General features: G+C 34.1%; 1 protein-coding gene and 1 long non-coding RNA gene across 3 annotated transcripts in view; both read left to right on the top strand.

The window, feature by feature from the left end:
- The first annotated feature begins 6355 nt into the window (after positions 1-6355).
- LOC145327498 (uncharacterized) lies at positions 6356-9552 on the top strand. Its single transcript, XR_013882180.1, has 3 exons — positions 6356-6491; positions 8615-8688; positions 9389-9552. It is a non-coding gene; the product is annotated as an uncharacterized LOC145327498 (long non-coding RNA).
- Positions 9553-10034: 482 nt separating this feature from the next.
- Positions 10035-17598, top strand: part of LOC145328804 (glutamate-gated chloride channel-like) — a 118671-nt gene continuing 111107 nt past the window's right edge. Inside the window, exons 1-2 of one of the 2 annotated variants that reach the window (XM_080172676.1) lie at positions 10035-10171; positions 14879-14946. In XM_080172676.1, coding sequence (XP_080028802.1) covers positions 14920-14946 — 27 coding nt within the window. In that variant the 5' untranslated portion in view covers positions 10035-10171; positions 14879-14919. Of the gene's footprint in view, positions 10172-14878; positions 14947-15089; positions 15115-17598 lie in introns of those variants that run through there. The other variant, XM_080172677.1, reaches the window with a different exon arrangement.

Here is a 17598-nt window from a genome sequence, read left to right as displayed (position 1 = left end):
TTCAGTCTGTCGGCGGCAGGGAATGTCCCGTCCTGCAGCGCCGTGTATCCGAATCCGGCTGATGGCGGCAGGGAATGTCCCGTCCTGCAGCGCCGCTGGTTCGAATCCTGCTATCTCTTGCAGTAAATGTTGGCCTATTTTCAGCCGTTTGCACTTAGTTGGCTTGTTTCAGCCCGTCCGCAGGCCTGTTTCAGCCCTTGAGCGCTCAATTCTCCGTTAGATGTCGGCGCTTCTCGCGGTTCTCCGTCAAGTTTCGCTGTTTCGCTTCCACAACTGCCGGATGCAGAGTTAGACCTTGCTATCCAGGGTGGGTAATTCAGGTTGCTTGTGTCAGTTTTGCCAGTTTCACTGCTGGGAGTACCTTAGCCTCAGCTGCGCGTCTGCTCTACACTTGTGGTTTGCCATAATCTCACACAGCTGTCACCAAAAGTTGTGGTATCCGCCTAGGATAAATGGCAGACACCCGAGTTCAAAATGACTACGGCAGTGTGAACAGACGTGGACACCTATACTATAGAGAAGCTACGCTTCTCTAGCAATCACTAAATAATAAACAGCATCTATTCAGTTGTTCCTTTATTGAAGGTCTAAGGATTACTAAAGTTATATACAACAAACAATAGCTACACAGATAGGAATAAATAATCATAAATAAAAGCAATATAATACATATACAATAGTCAGTTTGGGCAATAATGATCCCCCATCCCTGGGAAGGGTGGGGGGAATTAACAATACAGCTTAACCATAATAAGGCTGTCAGATTCAATCATTAATTTTAGGCATAGGGAGGGGGTCGGCAGACTCCTTCCCCAGGACTCGGGGGAGGGCCTTTGGCCCTTCCCCGAACCCCGGTCAGGGGTGCCATAGGCATGGCTCACGGTTGCCGAATACCACAATAATTATGTTAATATTTAGATATTGTCTTTTCCTTTAAGATCCCTGGATAAAGTATTTAATTGGTCAGTTTATTCATCCAGTAGGAAGGGAGGGGATAGGGTAAAGGTGGTGGAAGGGGAATCTTTATTTTAGCCCGCTGCAATCAGAGAACATGAAAATCTGGTGTGAGATAAAAGTAATAATATATCCAATACTGGACGCGGTATATCATTAAAAGTACAGAACTGAAGTACGTACATGTATGTATTTCAGTTCTGTACTTTTATATATATAACCATTACCTTGTCCCGGATTTGAAAAATTTTGTTAAAATTTTTGCCCCCAGCCAAAATATGGGTGATTTATGCATAAAAATGACCCATGCAAAATATTTTTTCTGTAATGCAAAAATTGCGACGGTACAAGCACTGCAAAGTTTTTAAAATCTGAAAAAAACCCTGTTTTTATGGCATATTTGGGGCTTTTGTACCATCCCAATTTTAAAGATTTTTACAAAATTTCAATTCAAGTGTGTTGATATATACCTGAAATTTACCAAAAAAAATGGGGGCAGTCTCAATTATAACATATGAAGGTGTAGCAAGTAATCTTCCAAATACAAAATTGTCAAATTGCATACATATATAATAGGATTGGGCCAGATACTTTTTTGGACGGATACTGGATATCTGGCTGATTTATAATGCCGGATATCCGGCAAATATATGTTATTTGGCCGGATATCCAGTTATTCGACCGGATATCCGGTTATTTGGCCGGATATCCGGTTATTCGGCCAGATATCCGGTTATTCTGCCGATGTTCTTTTATTCAGCTAGATATCCAGTAATTTGCCATATAACGATTATCTGTCATTAGAAATCAACCGGATATCCGGTATCCAGCCAAAAAAGTATTGGCCCAACCCTATTATATATGTATGCAATTGTTTCTTCTTTACAGTAAAGTTACTGATAGATCCAGGGAATGTTTCAGTTATTTTCACTTAAATAAAATTATAGGATCAACCCTTCTCTCAGGTGCCCAAGAGTCCTTTAGGAGCGATACCGCTAGAAAGTACTATGGTGAAGCTCTTCTTGTGAAAATTAGATAATTTTTAACATAATCTTTTTATGTGTCATTATTCATTGTTTATCTCTGTTAATTTTTTAAAAAGATGTCTTAGCTTATAAAAGATGTTTGGTGCTTTCCCTCAAAATGTCTTTTGATCACTGACAACCCCTCCCTCCTTATATTAACTTGCAAGGGTCCCTGGTAGCCAATATAAACTATCCTTACCTGACCTTATATAATTAAGAAACAAACTAGAAAGTATCCCTTTTTTCAAGGTCGGGAGATGGGGGGGTGGGTATGTGCTCGACTTGACACTTTCTACCACTAATTTTAATCTACAGAAGGGTTAATTTTGTGTATTATTAATGGGGATGTGCATCAATTCATTAGCCATAGTCTTATCCCTTAGATCCTTCAGTAACATGTTATTTCTTGTTATGTAATAAAAATGAGTGTTCCATTTATTATTAGACTTTGGGTACAGGGATCTAGAGGGATAAGACAATGGCTGATAAATTTATTTGTATATCCCATGATGATACACAAACTGACCCTTTTTGTTGATTACATAGTGGTTGAAACGTTTGATCACTAAACCTAATGAACCAACCAATTAAAATTCAATAAAAGTCTCCAAAGTTGTTGAGCCAAGAAATAAAAAAATGTTATGATAAACCTTTCGGGACTAGTGTATTAAACAGCCCTATGTCCACTCCCTCCCTAGTTATTATTAGACTTGTGATACACTCTTGTATAGTTCAGGGAGGGAGGGGACATTGAGCTGTTTATTAAATTAATCCCCAAAGTGTTATAACGGTGTTTTCTTATATTTGGGTTAAAACATTGGGGAAATTCAGTAAATTTTAGTTGGTTGATTTATTAAGTTAAGTGTTTAAAAGTTTCAACTTCTAGTCTTAATCTACAGAAGGGATAATTTTTTGTATCATTATTGGGGATGTACATCAATTTATTAGACATTGTCTTATCCCTTTAGATTCTTGAATAACATGTTATTTCTTGTTATGTAATAAAAATATAAGTGTTCCAGTTTTTATTAGACTTTGGGTACAGGGATCTAGAAAGAGAAGACAATGGCTGATAAATGGACGTGTATACCCCATGATTATACACAAACTTACCCTTTCTGTTGATTACAATAGGTGGTTGGAACGTCTTATTAAACCAATTAAAATTTCATACAATCTAAAAAGTTGTTGAGCAAACAAATGAAAAAGTTTTTAAAACTTCGGGGACTAGTGTAATTAACAGCCCATTGTGCTCTGCCTCCCTAGTTTTTATTAGACTTTTGGTACACTCTGGTATAATTCAGAGAGGGAGGGGAAATTGGACTGTTTATTTCACTTGTCCCCAAAGTTTTATAATTGTTTTTCTAATTCATTAGGTTAACAACTTTTGAGAATTTTATTGAATTTTGATTGGATGGTTTATTAAGTTAAGTGTATAAACGTTTCAACCGCTAAGTTTAATCTACAGAAGGGATAGTTTTGTGTATCAAACAAATTTCATACTTATATAATAGAGGTAGGCCGGATACTTTTTTGGCCGGATGATTTATAATGCAACATATTTGGACTTGGTATCCGGCAAATTACCAGAAATCCGGCCGAATAACCAGATATCCGGCTAAATTACCAGATATTTGCTAGATATCTGGCCAGATGTCGGATATGATGATTATAAATCAGCCAGATATCCAATATCCGTCCAAAAAAGATTCCGGCCCAACCCTATTATATATGTATGCAATTTGACAATTTTGTATTTGGAAGATTACTTGCTACACCTTCATATGTTATAATTGAGACTGCCCCCATTTTTTTTGGTAAATTTCAGGTATATATCAACACACTTGAATTGAAATTTTGTAAAAATCTTTAAAATTGGGATGGTACAAAAACCCCAAAAATGCCATAAAAACAGGGTTTTTTTCAGATTTTAAAAACTTTGCAGTGCTTGTACCGTCGCAATTTTTGCATTACAGAAAAAATATTTTGCATGGGTCATCTTTATGCATAAATCACCCATATTTTGGCTGGGGGCAAAAATTTTAACAAAATTTTTCAAATCCGGGACGGGGTAATAACCATTGCAATTATTGTGAATAAAAGATATGAAAAAGTAATTAATATGTAAATTTTCTTATTCGTACAAAAAAAAACATTGTATGGAATCTTTCTGTATATTATTAAAAGTACAGAACTAATATACATGAATAACCAGAGCAATTAGAGTTAATAAAAGACATGATGATAAAAATTTCTAGGAATTGATGTTTAATGATGCATTAACATGAAAAAGACGCCTTTTTTTAATAAGTTCTTTTTCATATTCATTAATAATTTTTACTATTTTGCCTTTATATCTTTCGGTATAAAAAAAATACTCAATATAGAAGCTTTTTATAATGCCTATAAAATGACGTCATATTGGCCTACCAACAGTCAGTTAAAATGTATACTGGCCTGCCATTGGCAATTTAGTTCTGTGTATTGGGATATCTTTGGTAATTTGTATTTCATGGCGTTATTTTTTATAGGTACTACAAAGAGCTCCCTCAAAATATATTTTCATATGGACTTATCCCCCTTACAATATTGACAAAGATAAAAACTTAATAAAGGTGATAAAAAGAAAATTGTGCTCCTCTAAAAAACCTAGTTACACTGATTCACCTTACTGATTGCATTTTCCAGTGCGGCAAATGATAATATTGCTTTTCTTGAGAGAAAAAAGATAAATTATGATTAGTTATTTATTGTATTTTAATGAAAATGTTTCAATATGTCCATCCTGGCGGACACAGGATACCAGCAAACCTGGCAGGGTCAGCCATGTAAAGAGCATGAATATTTTTTTGACTTAAACAAGTATGTTATGTTACCAAAATACCAAAATATCCTATAGTAGTACATTCCAAAATGATATTTAGGTGTGTAAGACATTTTCAAGTTCCAGGTATGATCCTGCAGGTCTCCAGAAATCTTTGATCCTGTGACCGCCATTTTCCCGCTGACTGTGGCGGCTGGTTGCTACCGTGGCAAAAATTTATATTTTGAGATTTCTAAAATAAAATTTACATAAAGATAAAAAAACACAGCTATTTTAAATTTCACGTAAAAAAAGGCATAAAAACAAAGTTTGTTGAATAAAAGGGTGAAGGAAGCGAAATTTGATAATATCTCACTTGTAGTCAGGAATTTTTATCAAACAGGGGACAAGCACAAAAAAATAGCTCTCTAGCTCTAATCTAATAGGAGCTGAGATAATAGTGCAAGGGCGTAGAATTACCCCGCCCCCCCCCCCCCCTCCTGACTGATTATAGTCCTAAAAGGGGCCCTACTTTTAAGGGTTAATAATAACCTTTAATTATTTTTTAAGAAAGAAACACATTTTCTTACCCCCAACTGTTTCTAAACGCAATTTCCTCCAAAATTATTGATGAAAGAAAGGAAAGTATGTAACATAACTCGACAGCCGCAGTCGCGATTATTCTCATTCTAATTAGCCGCCTAAATTCTAATGAACTGCAGCAGCGCAGATGCAAGATAACTTTCCTGGAAGAGTAGGTTAGATAGAAAATTTTTCAGCGGTTTTGGACTTTTTCAGTCGTCAAATTAGTTACAAGTTCATCTGCGCAGACATTATTTTTCAGCTGCAGACAAGTGGCACTTTTTTCTAAAATTAACAGCTGCAGCCGAGCTAAACATGCTAGGCTGTCGAGCCCTGGTATATAATATGTATGTAGACAATTTTCTTATGCAGGTAGAATAGATGTAGAAAATATATGGATATTATGACAGGAGAAAATTCTCTCCAATTTAGCATCCTAACATGGAGATCATTAATTGGATAGTTCATTCATCCAGTTGGAGGGGAGGGTATGGGGAGAAGGGGGTGAAAGGGTGAAATCTGATGTAAGATCCAAGTAATAATATATACATTGCAGGTAGTAAGTATTATTTTATTATCAAACAAGGAAGAATAATAACAATATTCAACGAGCGGAGCTTAACAAACGAACACTGAATTTATATAAAAGGCATAATTTGAACAATAAAGCTATTTATAAAATTAATTCAAATTGTATCAAAAAAATATGTTTCTTATTAGCAAGAATCTCAAAATCCACAAGAAGTTTTTAAATTTATTTTTAACAAATGTATCATGCTGTCTATATAAAAAGTAGAATGATAACCTTCTAGCAATTGGGTGGCTTTTAGCTATTTCTTTTGACTCCCCTACCCCCCGCTGGCATTTTTTTATAACGCAACAATGCTTCCTCTTACTACTTTACTAAATCTAAAAGCCCTAGAGGCTCGTAACGAAGTTACTGGCTGTTTGATACGACCCCCAAAAATTATTTTATTTTAATTTCAGAATATAAAATGTAAGAGAAAACCTTGTGTGTGAATAGATAGATATAAAGATTAGAACCCTGTATAGATAAAAACAAAAATGTTGCTGCTAATCTGGTGTTTCTTGTCTACGAGTACCGTCTCTTCAAACGCTGTCAACAGGTATGCTATATGGATAGGTCAATGGCAGGTTAATTAAATCAAATTGTTTAGAAATACGAATCTAGTTTAATCCTGATATATAAAGTAATATTTTTTTTTGTCTGAAGCTTAAGCATTCAATAACTACAGAACCGATTGAGTTCTCCATTTTCTTATACTTTTTTGAAAGATGATTAATTATCTTCTATCAATCGACTATGCATCATTCTATAATTTTTTATGGTTGCAAGAAACAGTCTATAATTCCAGACCCTTTTCTGTTCTATAATTATTTTCCATGAATATAGATAATATTACATTTAATAAATTTTTATATCATAGAAAATGATTTGAATTAAATAAAACAAATATGTAGATTTAAGGGAAAAAATCTTAGATACATGATGTTTTATTATGTTTAAGAACCGGTTCAAATCCAGGGGATATTTATCGGTTTCGATGCCATACTGGAAAATATTTTGTGGGTTTATATCCTTTTATTCCATATTATTATTGTTATTTTCCATAACAATAATTGGCACTTACACACTACTCAAACAATAGGTTGAAAAGAATAGATGTAAACTATGAAAGCTACCTGGACATTGAAGTAAAAAAAATAGAGGGGCCACGAGCTATATATCTGCGGGTTGGGGAATATATGACATCTTTCAATTGTGTCTTTGAATGTCAGATAATAGCGTTGGGAATATAAACACATCCAGGTCGCAACAAAAGAGTAGGAAGCAATTTGCTAGCAGACGAAAAGGTCCCCATACTTGGGTCTGGTAGTTGTCTGGTACTTCTCAAACAATAGGTGTAAAAGAATAGATGTAAACTAAGAAAGCTACCTAGACATTAAAGCAAAAGAATAGAGGGGGCATGAGCTATAAATATATCCGCGGGTTTGGGAATCTATGCCAACTTTAAGTTAAGTCTTTGAATGTAAGCCAAAATATAAACACAGCCAAATCGCTACAAAAGAGCAGGAAGTAAAATGCTAGCAGACGAAACAGGTCCCCAGTACTTGGGCCAGGTCTGGGTTATACATGTATACTTATACATCTATTACCTAAACTAGCTATATGAAATGTATTAGTCCCTAGCAGTTAAAAAAATTAAATCTATAAACAAACATTTTATTAATTAATATTGAAAAAATATTGAAAATCTATTAATTCTTGTATCTATTACAATATGAGTTTAGGGTCGTTGCATTCTGGGTGACAAATATTTAGTTCTATGGGCCTCTATTATTTTACTTTATTATTCATGCATTTACACATTTATTTCTTTTACCTTATTTAACAATATTTTTTTATATAATTACTAGCGGCACCGTCCCTAATTTATTTATATTTATTTTTTAAATCTACAAGCTAACAAAAAAACTTAGTGGTTTTGTTCGCATACTTTTTGCATGTATTTGCGGCCTAATTAGCAATTAGCCCATGCACAAATATGACAGCTGTCACACAAACAAACAAAAAATTACAAATACAATTTGTCACATACAAATTACAATCTGGGTTTGATTTTATAAATAAGCTAGCGGCTGTGTTCCTAGCATTTACGGGTTCTCAATTTGAAAGGGGAATTGGGGAAGAAAAATAGTTCTTTCGTTCCTATAAATCTTCCTAAAAATTAAATGTAAAAATAAACTAGGATAAAACTATCTATCTATCTATCTATCTATCTATCTATCTATCTATCTATCTATCTATCTATCTATCTATCTATCTATCTATCTATCTATCTATCTATCTATCTATCTATCTATCTATCTATCTATCTATCTATCTATCTATCTATCTATCTATCTATCTATCTATCTATCTATCTATCTATCTATCTATCTATCTATCTATCTATCTATCTATCTATCTATCTATCTATCTATCTATCTATCTATCTATCTATCTATCTATCTATCTATCTATCTATCTATCTATCTATCTATCTATCTATCTATCTATCTATCTATCTATCTATCTATCTATCTATCTATCTATCTATCTATCTATCTATCTATCTATCTATCTATCTATCTATCTATCTATCTATCTATCTATCTATCTATCTATCTATTTATATATCTATCTATCTATCTATATATCTATCTACCAATCTATCTATCTATTTAGTTCAGTAACCAGACCTCCACATCACGCTGGCACTTCTGGAGGGGGTCAACCTATACCTCCCATACCTTATCAAGGCATCATGTGTATCTAATTGTAGTAGTGAAGCTACTCTTTTATGTGATAACCTTTGACTGTAGCGTATCACGTAGCGTATCTGCTCATGTCGTTAGGAAGGTGATTTGTTCGAATCTCGGTCCAGACCGTGTCATGATTAAATACGTAACTTCTGCTGCTATACTTAATTTTGATTCCTTAATCTTAAGAGTAGGGTAATGACTTGGCCCAAAACAGGTTCAACTCGTGATAAATTAAAACAATGATTGTGCAATAAAATGGTTGACTGTCTGCAATATTTGGGATGTAAGCGATCATGACTGTCATTTTGGCCGTCTGTCAGTGATTCTTCTCTATATTTGAATCTCTAATTATGTAAAATGAAGAGTGAGGAACACAAGTTGGAAGACCGATGACCGTATTTTAATCTTTTCACATGCTTTCTATAATTTTATTTCTTTCTCATTTTTCTTTTTATATCTTGTATTATTTTACAAATAGGGTTGAATATACATAACTTTGTAATGAGGATGTTAGATAAAATATAAATTAACATTTTCCTTAAAAGTCCCTTATTGATCACTTAAATTCTCTCCTATTTTAAAACAAAATCTAATAAGTTTTTAGTTTATTACTCTAGGTCATGATAGGTTATTTTACTTTGAGAACTTGTAAACCCCCTCATTAAAATATTTATAATACACAAAAAAAAATTACCAGATGGTGCAGTATTCCCCTCGGCGAGTGTAGAGCCGAACCTGGATAACACCTCCAACCACCCCACCACCACTATAACCACAACAGAAGATGCACCCCCTGCGCCCCCAGCACCAACACCACCCCCGCCAAGGAAAGGATACTTTGCACCTATCAAAAGGCTTTAATTGCAATAAGCAACTGGTTATAGACAACTAGTATGATATTTTAAATAGTAATATAAATGCTATAATAGAATCTTTACTTTAAATATTAGCTGAAAAATTTGATATCATATTTTAGAAATTAAAGCTAACTTCAAAATTAAGTATCTCCAGTCAAAAGGATTCTTTACAAGTCCTTCAAATTTCCTATAGGGCCCAATTATCATTGAAATAAATTAAAATTGATGTAGAGGGATTGTTTTTAACCTATGCCTGAACCCTGTGGGGGTCTTAGAACCATGAGAGTCTCTCTGAGGTTTATAAACCATGCGGGGCAAGGAGTACCCAATATAATGTAATCAAAAGTTTAGCAAAGGTAGTAAATTTTGCGCCGACTGTTTGTTTCAGACCTCTAGCTACAATCTAATCTGAGATATTTGAAGGAAGGCCTTATATTCATTTCCCCTTACCCCTATATATTATTTATGGAAAAGGTTTAGATTCAAAATTATTCTTCAAATTGTCAGGCACCATCCCCCCAGGCCCCAGCATCGTCAGCACAGAGGCCCTCTTGATCATCTTGGACAACTCGACCTTCTTCTGAGAAACTATGACCGCAGAAGTACCCCCACCAGTTTGTCAGGTAGAGACAGTTACTTAGGTTTAGGTTAGTATGAGAATATATAGCCCCAAAGGGTTTATCCACATAGAAAAATAGTTTGTTGAGGGTGGAAGGTGGGGGTAATCTAATGTATTTTTAAAAATTTTAAGGGGTAAAATAAAGTGTTTTGAAGGTAATCTAATGTATTTTTTTTAATATTGGGGGTTGGGGGATAAAATATGGTATAAATCATCTAAATAATAGTATAGAAATCAACAAAACCTCTTTTTACTATATGTATTATTTTATAATTTTCATAGTTGTAATTTAAACATAATATCTGTTCTAACCTCCTAAAGATATGATTTGAAAATATATTTCCATGATTTAATCAAAATCAATGTTTGCTCTTGGCATCATTTAATTGAACTAAACAAAGAATTTTGTACTTAACTTTTATTTAAGGGAACGTTAAATCATTCTGCAATTGTATTAGGAGATACGGAAAGTGCCATGTGTGACGTCATAAAAATATGTCTAAAAAGGAAGGATAAGAGGAGAAGTGGGAAAGATAAAAAGATATAGACTTAGATGTATTTTATGACGTCACATATGACTCTTTCATCAAATTATGATTTTTGAAATCGGAGCTTTTAAACATTTAGACCCTTTCCTTCTTTACGAATTGTTTAGTTTGTGTATATAAGTATTTGTTTTACATTTTGAATATCCTTCAAACTATTCTTTTAATTTAATATCTAACTAGTGGCCTCTAGGAACACTTAAGGATATGTGGGTTGGGGTAAGTCGAACCTTCACTTTTAATTTTAGTTGGCGAGGGGGTAATTTTCTCTAGGGGTGATTTCACTTGGAATGTTTGAGATACCCTTCCACAAAATAGTTATAAACCTTTCCTCCTGGACCAATAAGATGACACCATGGAAACTGTCCCAATTTTGTATAACTTTTGCGGAACATGTTCCAGTTACGTCATATTTTTCTTTCCCGAAAAAGAGAAGGGGGGAAGAAAATCTCTTCAAAAGAGATGGGGAAAACCCCCTTTTCTCCCATCTCTTTTTTCTTCCCCCCTTCCCTTTTTTTTTCTTTCCCACTTCCCTTTTTCGGGAAAGAAAAATAGGACGTAACTGGAACATGTTCCGCAAAAGTTATACAAAATTGGGACAGTTTCCATGGTGTCCAATAAGATGTTTCATTGTTTCAGCGGTTAGCAAGATCCTTAACTACATACAAAAAGCTTACTACTTTATATATGCGCTTTTGAAGAAAATACATGAAAATATCTTAATACTTCTTTTATCTTTGGGATGTTTGATAAAATATTGCAAAATTTAGCAAATAGTTTGATACAATTAATCAATTTCCAAATTGACTGCACAAAGCCCCCTCTTCCTCCCCTGGCCACAAACATTCCAGAAAACCAAACTTTTATTGCATGACCTCTGTCGGAAAGTCCTAAAGTTCAATTGTAATAAGTTTTGAGTATTCAGGAAAAATATAGTCTGTTCTTTTAGTATAATTTTTTACGCTTCTGACATATTGTTAACTCTTCTGGAAAATATAGACATGTTAGAATTTTCCCATAATTTTTCAGACTTCAGTAATGATTCCTATAACAGCTAGGTACGATTTACAAAGCGTAGAAACTCTATAATCGTTACCAGAAAGTTCATACTTCCATTAAAATCATACCGAATCTAACTTTTTGACAATATTCTTTTAAATCATTATAATATTCATTTAATTTTTAGAACAATGATTTAAAAGCTTCGCTTTTACGGATGTTGTCATCCTTGTTCAATCAAAAATCTTCCTGGATGGGAGGGGAAGGGGGGGGAGTAGCCTACACCCAAGAAAACGCGGGAAATTTGTGATAGTATAAACAGTTTAAAATTAGGAAATAGTTTATTATATTTTCCTGTTCTTGTGATAAATGAAGGTAAACAACAAGTATTGACAACAAATTTATATTTTCCAATATTGTAAACAATGAAAATAAATACAGGGATCTAAAGGGATAAGATAATGGCCAATAAATGATGTACATCTCCAATGATGATACTTAAATTACCACTTCTGTAGATTAAAATTAGTGGTTGAACCGTTTGAACACTCAGCTTAATGAATCGACCAATCAAAATTTACTAAAGTCCCAAAAGTTGTTAAGCCAACAAATAAGAAAACGTTATTATGAAACTTTAGGGACTAGTGTAATAAATAGCCCATTATCCACTCTCTCTTTGGAATAAATATGTCCATAAGTGGCGCAGTATCAAAATAAAAATTCATATATTTTGAGTTGAAAAAGTTCAAACAAAATCATCTATAATACAAAGTAGAACGATGTCTGTCTCTCTGTCCGTCCGTCCGTCTGTCCCTTAAAATCTCGGTAACCACTGAACCGATTGGATTCTACTCTTCAGGGAATATACCTACTGGTCCTGTGGTGGTTTTAGGCTATTTTCTTGGGGCGTGGGATACCCCGAACCCCCCCAAAAATAAAAAAAATTCCCCCACATTTTTTTTTGATGATGGAGATCATGTAGATTAAGATCCGCAATTTTTTTTTTTTTGATGATGCAGACGATGAAGATGAGGATCCACCACATGTACTACATTTTTTTCAATTACCTCTTGGGGCAAAGCCCTTAGAGGCTAGGGGCGAAGCCGCTAGTGTAATATAAAGTTGTAAGGTTTTTTGTCTTTAGTTTAGGATCTCACTTACCGCTAAACCTATATGGTCCTTCTTTACATTGAATATTTTTAGCTATTTCATTTTTATAAAAAAAAGTCTAGGTTTGTTTTTAGGCTATTTTTATGCCCTTCCATATCCCTTTGAAATTAGAGTCCCTAGCCGCTATCATAATACAAAGTAGAAAAATGTCTGTTCGTCAAGATTAAGCTTAAGAATCTGTCTCCAACCGCTGGACCGATTTGGTTGTACTTTTCAGAGATTAAAACTGCTTGTTCTGTGATGTTTTTAAGCTATTTGTCTTCAGGGTGGGACACCACTCTCACGAAAAAATTTTAATCCCGCCCGAAAAAAACTATAAAATAGCATTCTGTCATTTATATTACTAGTATCTGCGCCCTTAGCATTTAGGAGAATTCCTCCCCCACATTTTGATTTAATTTGAAAAAATAAGTCAGAATTTCTTTTGGGGGATAAGTAAAATTCCCCAAGCCCAGTACCCTAAAACCTTTCCTTGACCAATATGTAAAGTTTCCACGAAAAAAAATGTATGTAAAAAAATAGATAAAAATATAGATAAAGGGAGGTTTTAAGCTATTTTAATTATAAAGGTGTTCCTAAAAAGAATATTTTTTTATACTTTATTTTCTTTCAAATATATGCAATATAAATATAGTTTAAACTATTAAACAGGAAATATATGTGGTTCACTAAATTAAAAATCAAATGCATTTCGTGCAACTACCCCTTTATTTTAACTTTCGATATGTATGTAATTGTAAAGTATTGCGATTCAACTATTGAAATCCCTAACTTTACAGACAATCCAAGTTTTTTTTTTCACGTGCGTAACATCCCTATAATTATTTGTATTTGTCTCCCTCATTTTGTTTTGTTCATTTATTTGACGTCTTCTCTCTCTCCTTCTCTCTCTCTCGCTCTCCTATAAGCTAAAATTAACTTAAGGATGAACCTTCTCAATGAAGAAAAGATTTGATTCTAAAACCAAAGGATGAGAGGAAGTTAAGAATCTTTAAGAGATAAGACAATGGACGATAAATTGATGCTCATGTCAAATTTTTATAAACCACATTGCCCTTTCTGTAGATTATAATTATTGGTTAAAAAGTTAAAACACTTATAGATTGTAGTAGCTAATAAAGACTCGTTTAAATTCTTCCAATGTTTTTAAGTCAAAGAATAAGAGAACCTGACTACAAAACTTTGTGTACCAGAATAATTTACAATCCACTGTCCCCTCCCCTCACTCCCTGGTATGAAGAAGACAAAGAGAATGTACCAAGCTTATTTATTTACTTTCCAAAACTTTGCTAAAAAGTTTATGTGAAACCACTTACATTGTATTATATCATACTTAAAATCCAGGGAGGGGGGGGGACATTAGACTGTTTATTACACTAGTCTCCAAAGTTTTAAAATAACGTTTTCTTATTCGTTGGCTCAACAACTTTGGGGACTCGTATTGAATTTTGGTTGGTTGGTGCATTAAGTTTAGTGTCCAAATGTTTCAACCAATAATTTTTCAATCTACAAAAGGGGTAATTTTATGTATTGGGATATACATCAATTTATTGACCATTGTCTTATCCCTTTAGATCCCTGCAGTTATTAAAAGCAAAGATTTTATATTTTAGTTTTATTAAACGTTCGTTCGTACTTTTGATCGAATCTCTATACTTACTAGCGACTACGCCCCTTTAAAAGCGCCCCTAGTGGCATTTTTAAAGTTTTTTTTTATTTCAAATATGTCTATGTTGCGTTCAAGTCTCTACGTAAAATCGAGAATGTTTTTAAAAAGTTAGTTTTTTGTGATTGCTCCTGGGAGGGTGGTGGTACCCTCCTCCAAAATAGTTATAAGCCTTCCCGGGACCTATGAGAAGCTATCCTGTTAAGGAGAACCCGATCGGTTCAGCGGTTAGCGAGATCCTTCGCTACAAACAAACACACAAACAAACAGACAGACAGACAGACATCGTTTTACTTTGTATTATAGATAGTCAACTTTTATTTTTATTTAGGTGTGGCTACAGACGTTTCCTGTCAGTTCTATATTGCCAGCATGGGTTCCATAAACACAGAAGACATGGTAAGATTTTTATTATCCGCTGGATTAGAACCGGTTCTGTCAGTTCTACGTTGCCAGCATGGGTTCCATAAACAAAGAAGACATGGTAAGATTTTATTATCCGCTGGATTAGAATTGGTTCTGTCAGTTCAACATTGCAGCATGGGTTCCATAAACACAGAAGACATGGTAAGATTTTCATTATCCGCTGGATTAGAACCGGTTCTATATTGCCAGCATGGGTTCCATAACCATAGAAGAAATGGTAAGATTTCTATTATACGCTGGATCTCAGTTCCTATTAGGCCTAGAGGGCTAAAAAATTGTCGGCAGTCGCAGTCGGCAGTCGGCGGGAAAACGGCGGATCTTTATAAAATTTTACTACATCATTTAGATATGTAAGAAAAGCTTAAGTTTAAAATTTGAAGTCTCTAAGTCAAAAATTGCGGCCACAGGAGCCTTTTAAAGATTTCTGGAGACCTGGAGGATCAGGACCTGCAGGATCATACCTGGAACCTAAAATTGACTTGAACACCTGTATTTAATATGAGGATGTTTTACTAGAGGATATTTTAGTATTTTGGTAAGATAAAATGCTTTGTTTAAGTCAAAAAAATATTTTTGCTCTTTAACTGGATGACCCTGCCAGGTTTGCTGGCATCCTGTGCCCGCCAGGATGAAGATATTCAAAAAATTTCAACTCTCAGTTATATCTCATACCCACACTTAAAAAGTCAAGCAGTTTGTGCTCTTTATCTTTCACACACAGAAAATGAGATATAAAAAAACCGGATGGGGGGGCGTTCAACGCCTCCCCCCCCCCCCCGCCGACCGTTAAGGGTTAAGTAGAAGTTTAAAAATAAAAAAGAGATTTTGATAGAGGGTATACGGCTTTAAACGGCTGTAGTAAATCACGATTATTAATGGATAAGACAGTGCAACATAAATTCAAGTACATCTCAGATGATAATGTACAAAATTTACCCTTCTGTAGTTTAAAAATATTGGGTTTCAAAGTTTATGGACATTAGACAATTATTCAAAACAACTAAGCAAGATTTGATAAAAGTATGCTGCCCGCCGTTTAATGCAAATTTTATTTGCACAAAATTATATATCTGCGGATTTTTATCTGAGTGAATATGCACAATCTCACAGTATAATTGTACCATCAGCATTTTACCATATGTGGTCTGCATACTAAATCTTTATGCCAGAATTAAAAGTGTTTTTTTAAGCAAATCTCTTGCATAAAAAAGTACGATGCTATGCGCGAAGCATAACTTTAACAATAATCAAGTATGTCCTTAAACAATATCCTGTATTTAAGCAGCTTTGCCAAAAAAAATACTTACAATTTTGAAGCGCTTGAAGGTGTCATGTGTGACGTCATTAAAATACGTCTAAAATGAAGGGATAAGAGGCATAGTGTGAAAGAAAATCCCTAAAAAAGATATGGATTTAAACGTATTTTACGACGTCACACATGACATTTTCCAGCGCTTCACAATTTTTGTTTAGACTTATAACGTTTATATTCTGCTTATGTTCGTTTGTCCTACCGTTTAAGATCTTCTGTTTCGTGGATGTTGTCATCCTTGTTTTCTAGGGTCTTAACCCTTAACGGTCGGGGGGCGCCCCTAGAGGCCTCTAGGGGCGTAGCCGCTAGTATGTTTAATAGTAATAGGAATCTATACAAGAAATTTGTGGTTCTTGCATAAGAGCTGAGAAATCATGTTTTAAACAGACAGGCAAACATTTGTGTTGAAATATAACGCCACTAAAAAAGAGATTTAAAAATTTGTTTTGAAAAGAACATATCAAGGAAAATATTAAAAAACATCAACTCTGTATTTGAATAATAACAGCATAAAATTAGAATTAGTGCTCGGCAAAGCCTCAAATTTATACCCGTTTGAATGCTTGAAAATTATTTTTGAAAAGAGGATTTGCTTATTTGGATCAATTTTAGACTATTTTTGATTTTAGAAATTGTAAAATGTGCTTAACCTGAGGCTTACGGGCGGCTGACGCTTATTAAGTTCAGACATTCTACAATTGTTCATGTTCATTTGAAATACAATTTCAGAGCTTCCCTTTTATGGATGTTGTCATCCTTGTTTCAATACTTTCCACCACCATAGCTGTCCTAAATACTTGAGGTGTCTGAACCCATAAATAATTTACTTTTAGTTTTAAGTTGAGATAAAAATTAGTGACGTTTATGATATTTTGACAAATTTATTCCTTATATTTTCAATTCTGGAACAAGTGTTCATTGTACAAATAAAGTACACTTTTGTTGAGAATTTTTGTGCACTAGTTTCACACCTATATAGAAGGATGGATTTATTATTACTTGGATCGTGCACCAGATTATCATGTATTCTAATTAAGTGATACTTTCAGCGGGCTATAATGACGATTCCCCCTTTACCCCCATCCCCTTCTTTCTACTAGATGAACGAACTAGCCAATAAATGAAAGGGGAAATATCAACCAAATTTGACGACAAGTTTTCACCTGTCATAATATCCACGTATATTCTACATCCATTTCTAGAAGAAACATGAGCATATGTTTACAGAGATAGGATAATGGAGGTATTTGTGTGTGAAATTTTGTCTTTGGCTACAGAAAAATTGCGACAGAGGGTGTTGGGAAGTGGTGGTA

This window comes from Acartia tonsa, chromosome 9 (assembly GCF_053477335.1).
Source record: "Acartia tonsa isolate MP-2025a chromosome 9, ASM5347733v1, whole genome shotgun sequence".
Lineage (NCBI taxonomy): Eukaryota > Metazoa > Arthropoda > Copepoda > Calanoida > Acartiidae > Acartia > Acartia tonsa.
The sequence above is the reverse complement of the archived record's forward strand: the minus strand, read 5'-3'. Positions and strand labels throughout refer to the sequence as shown.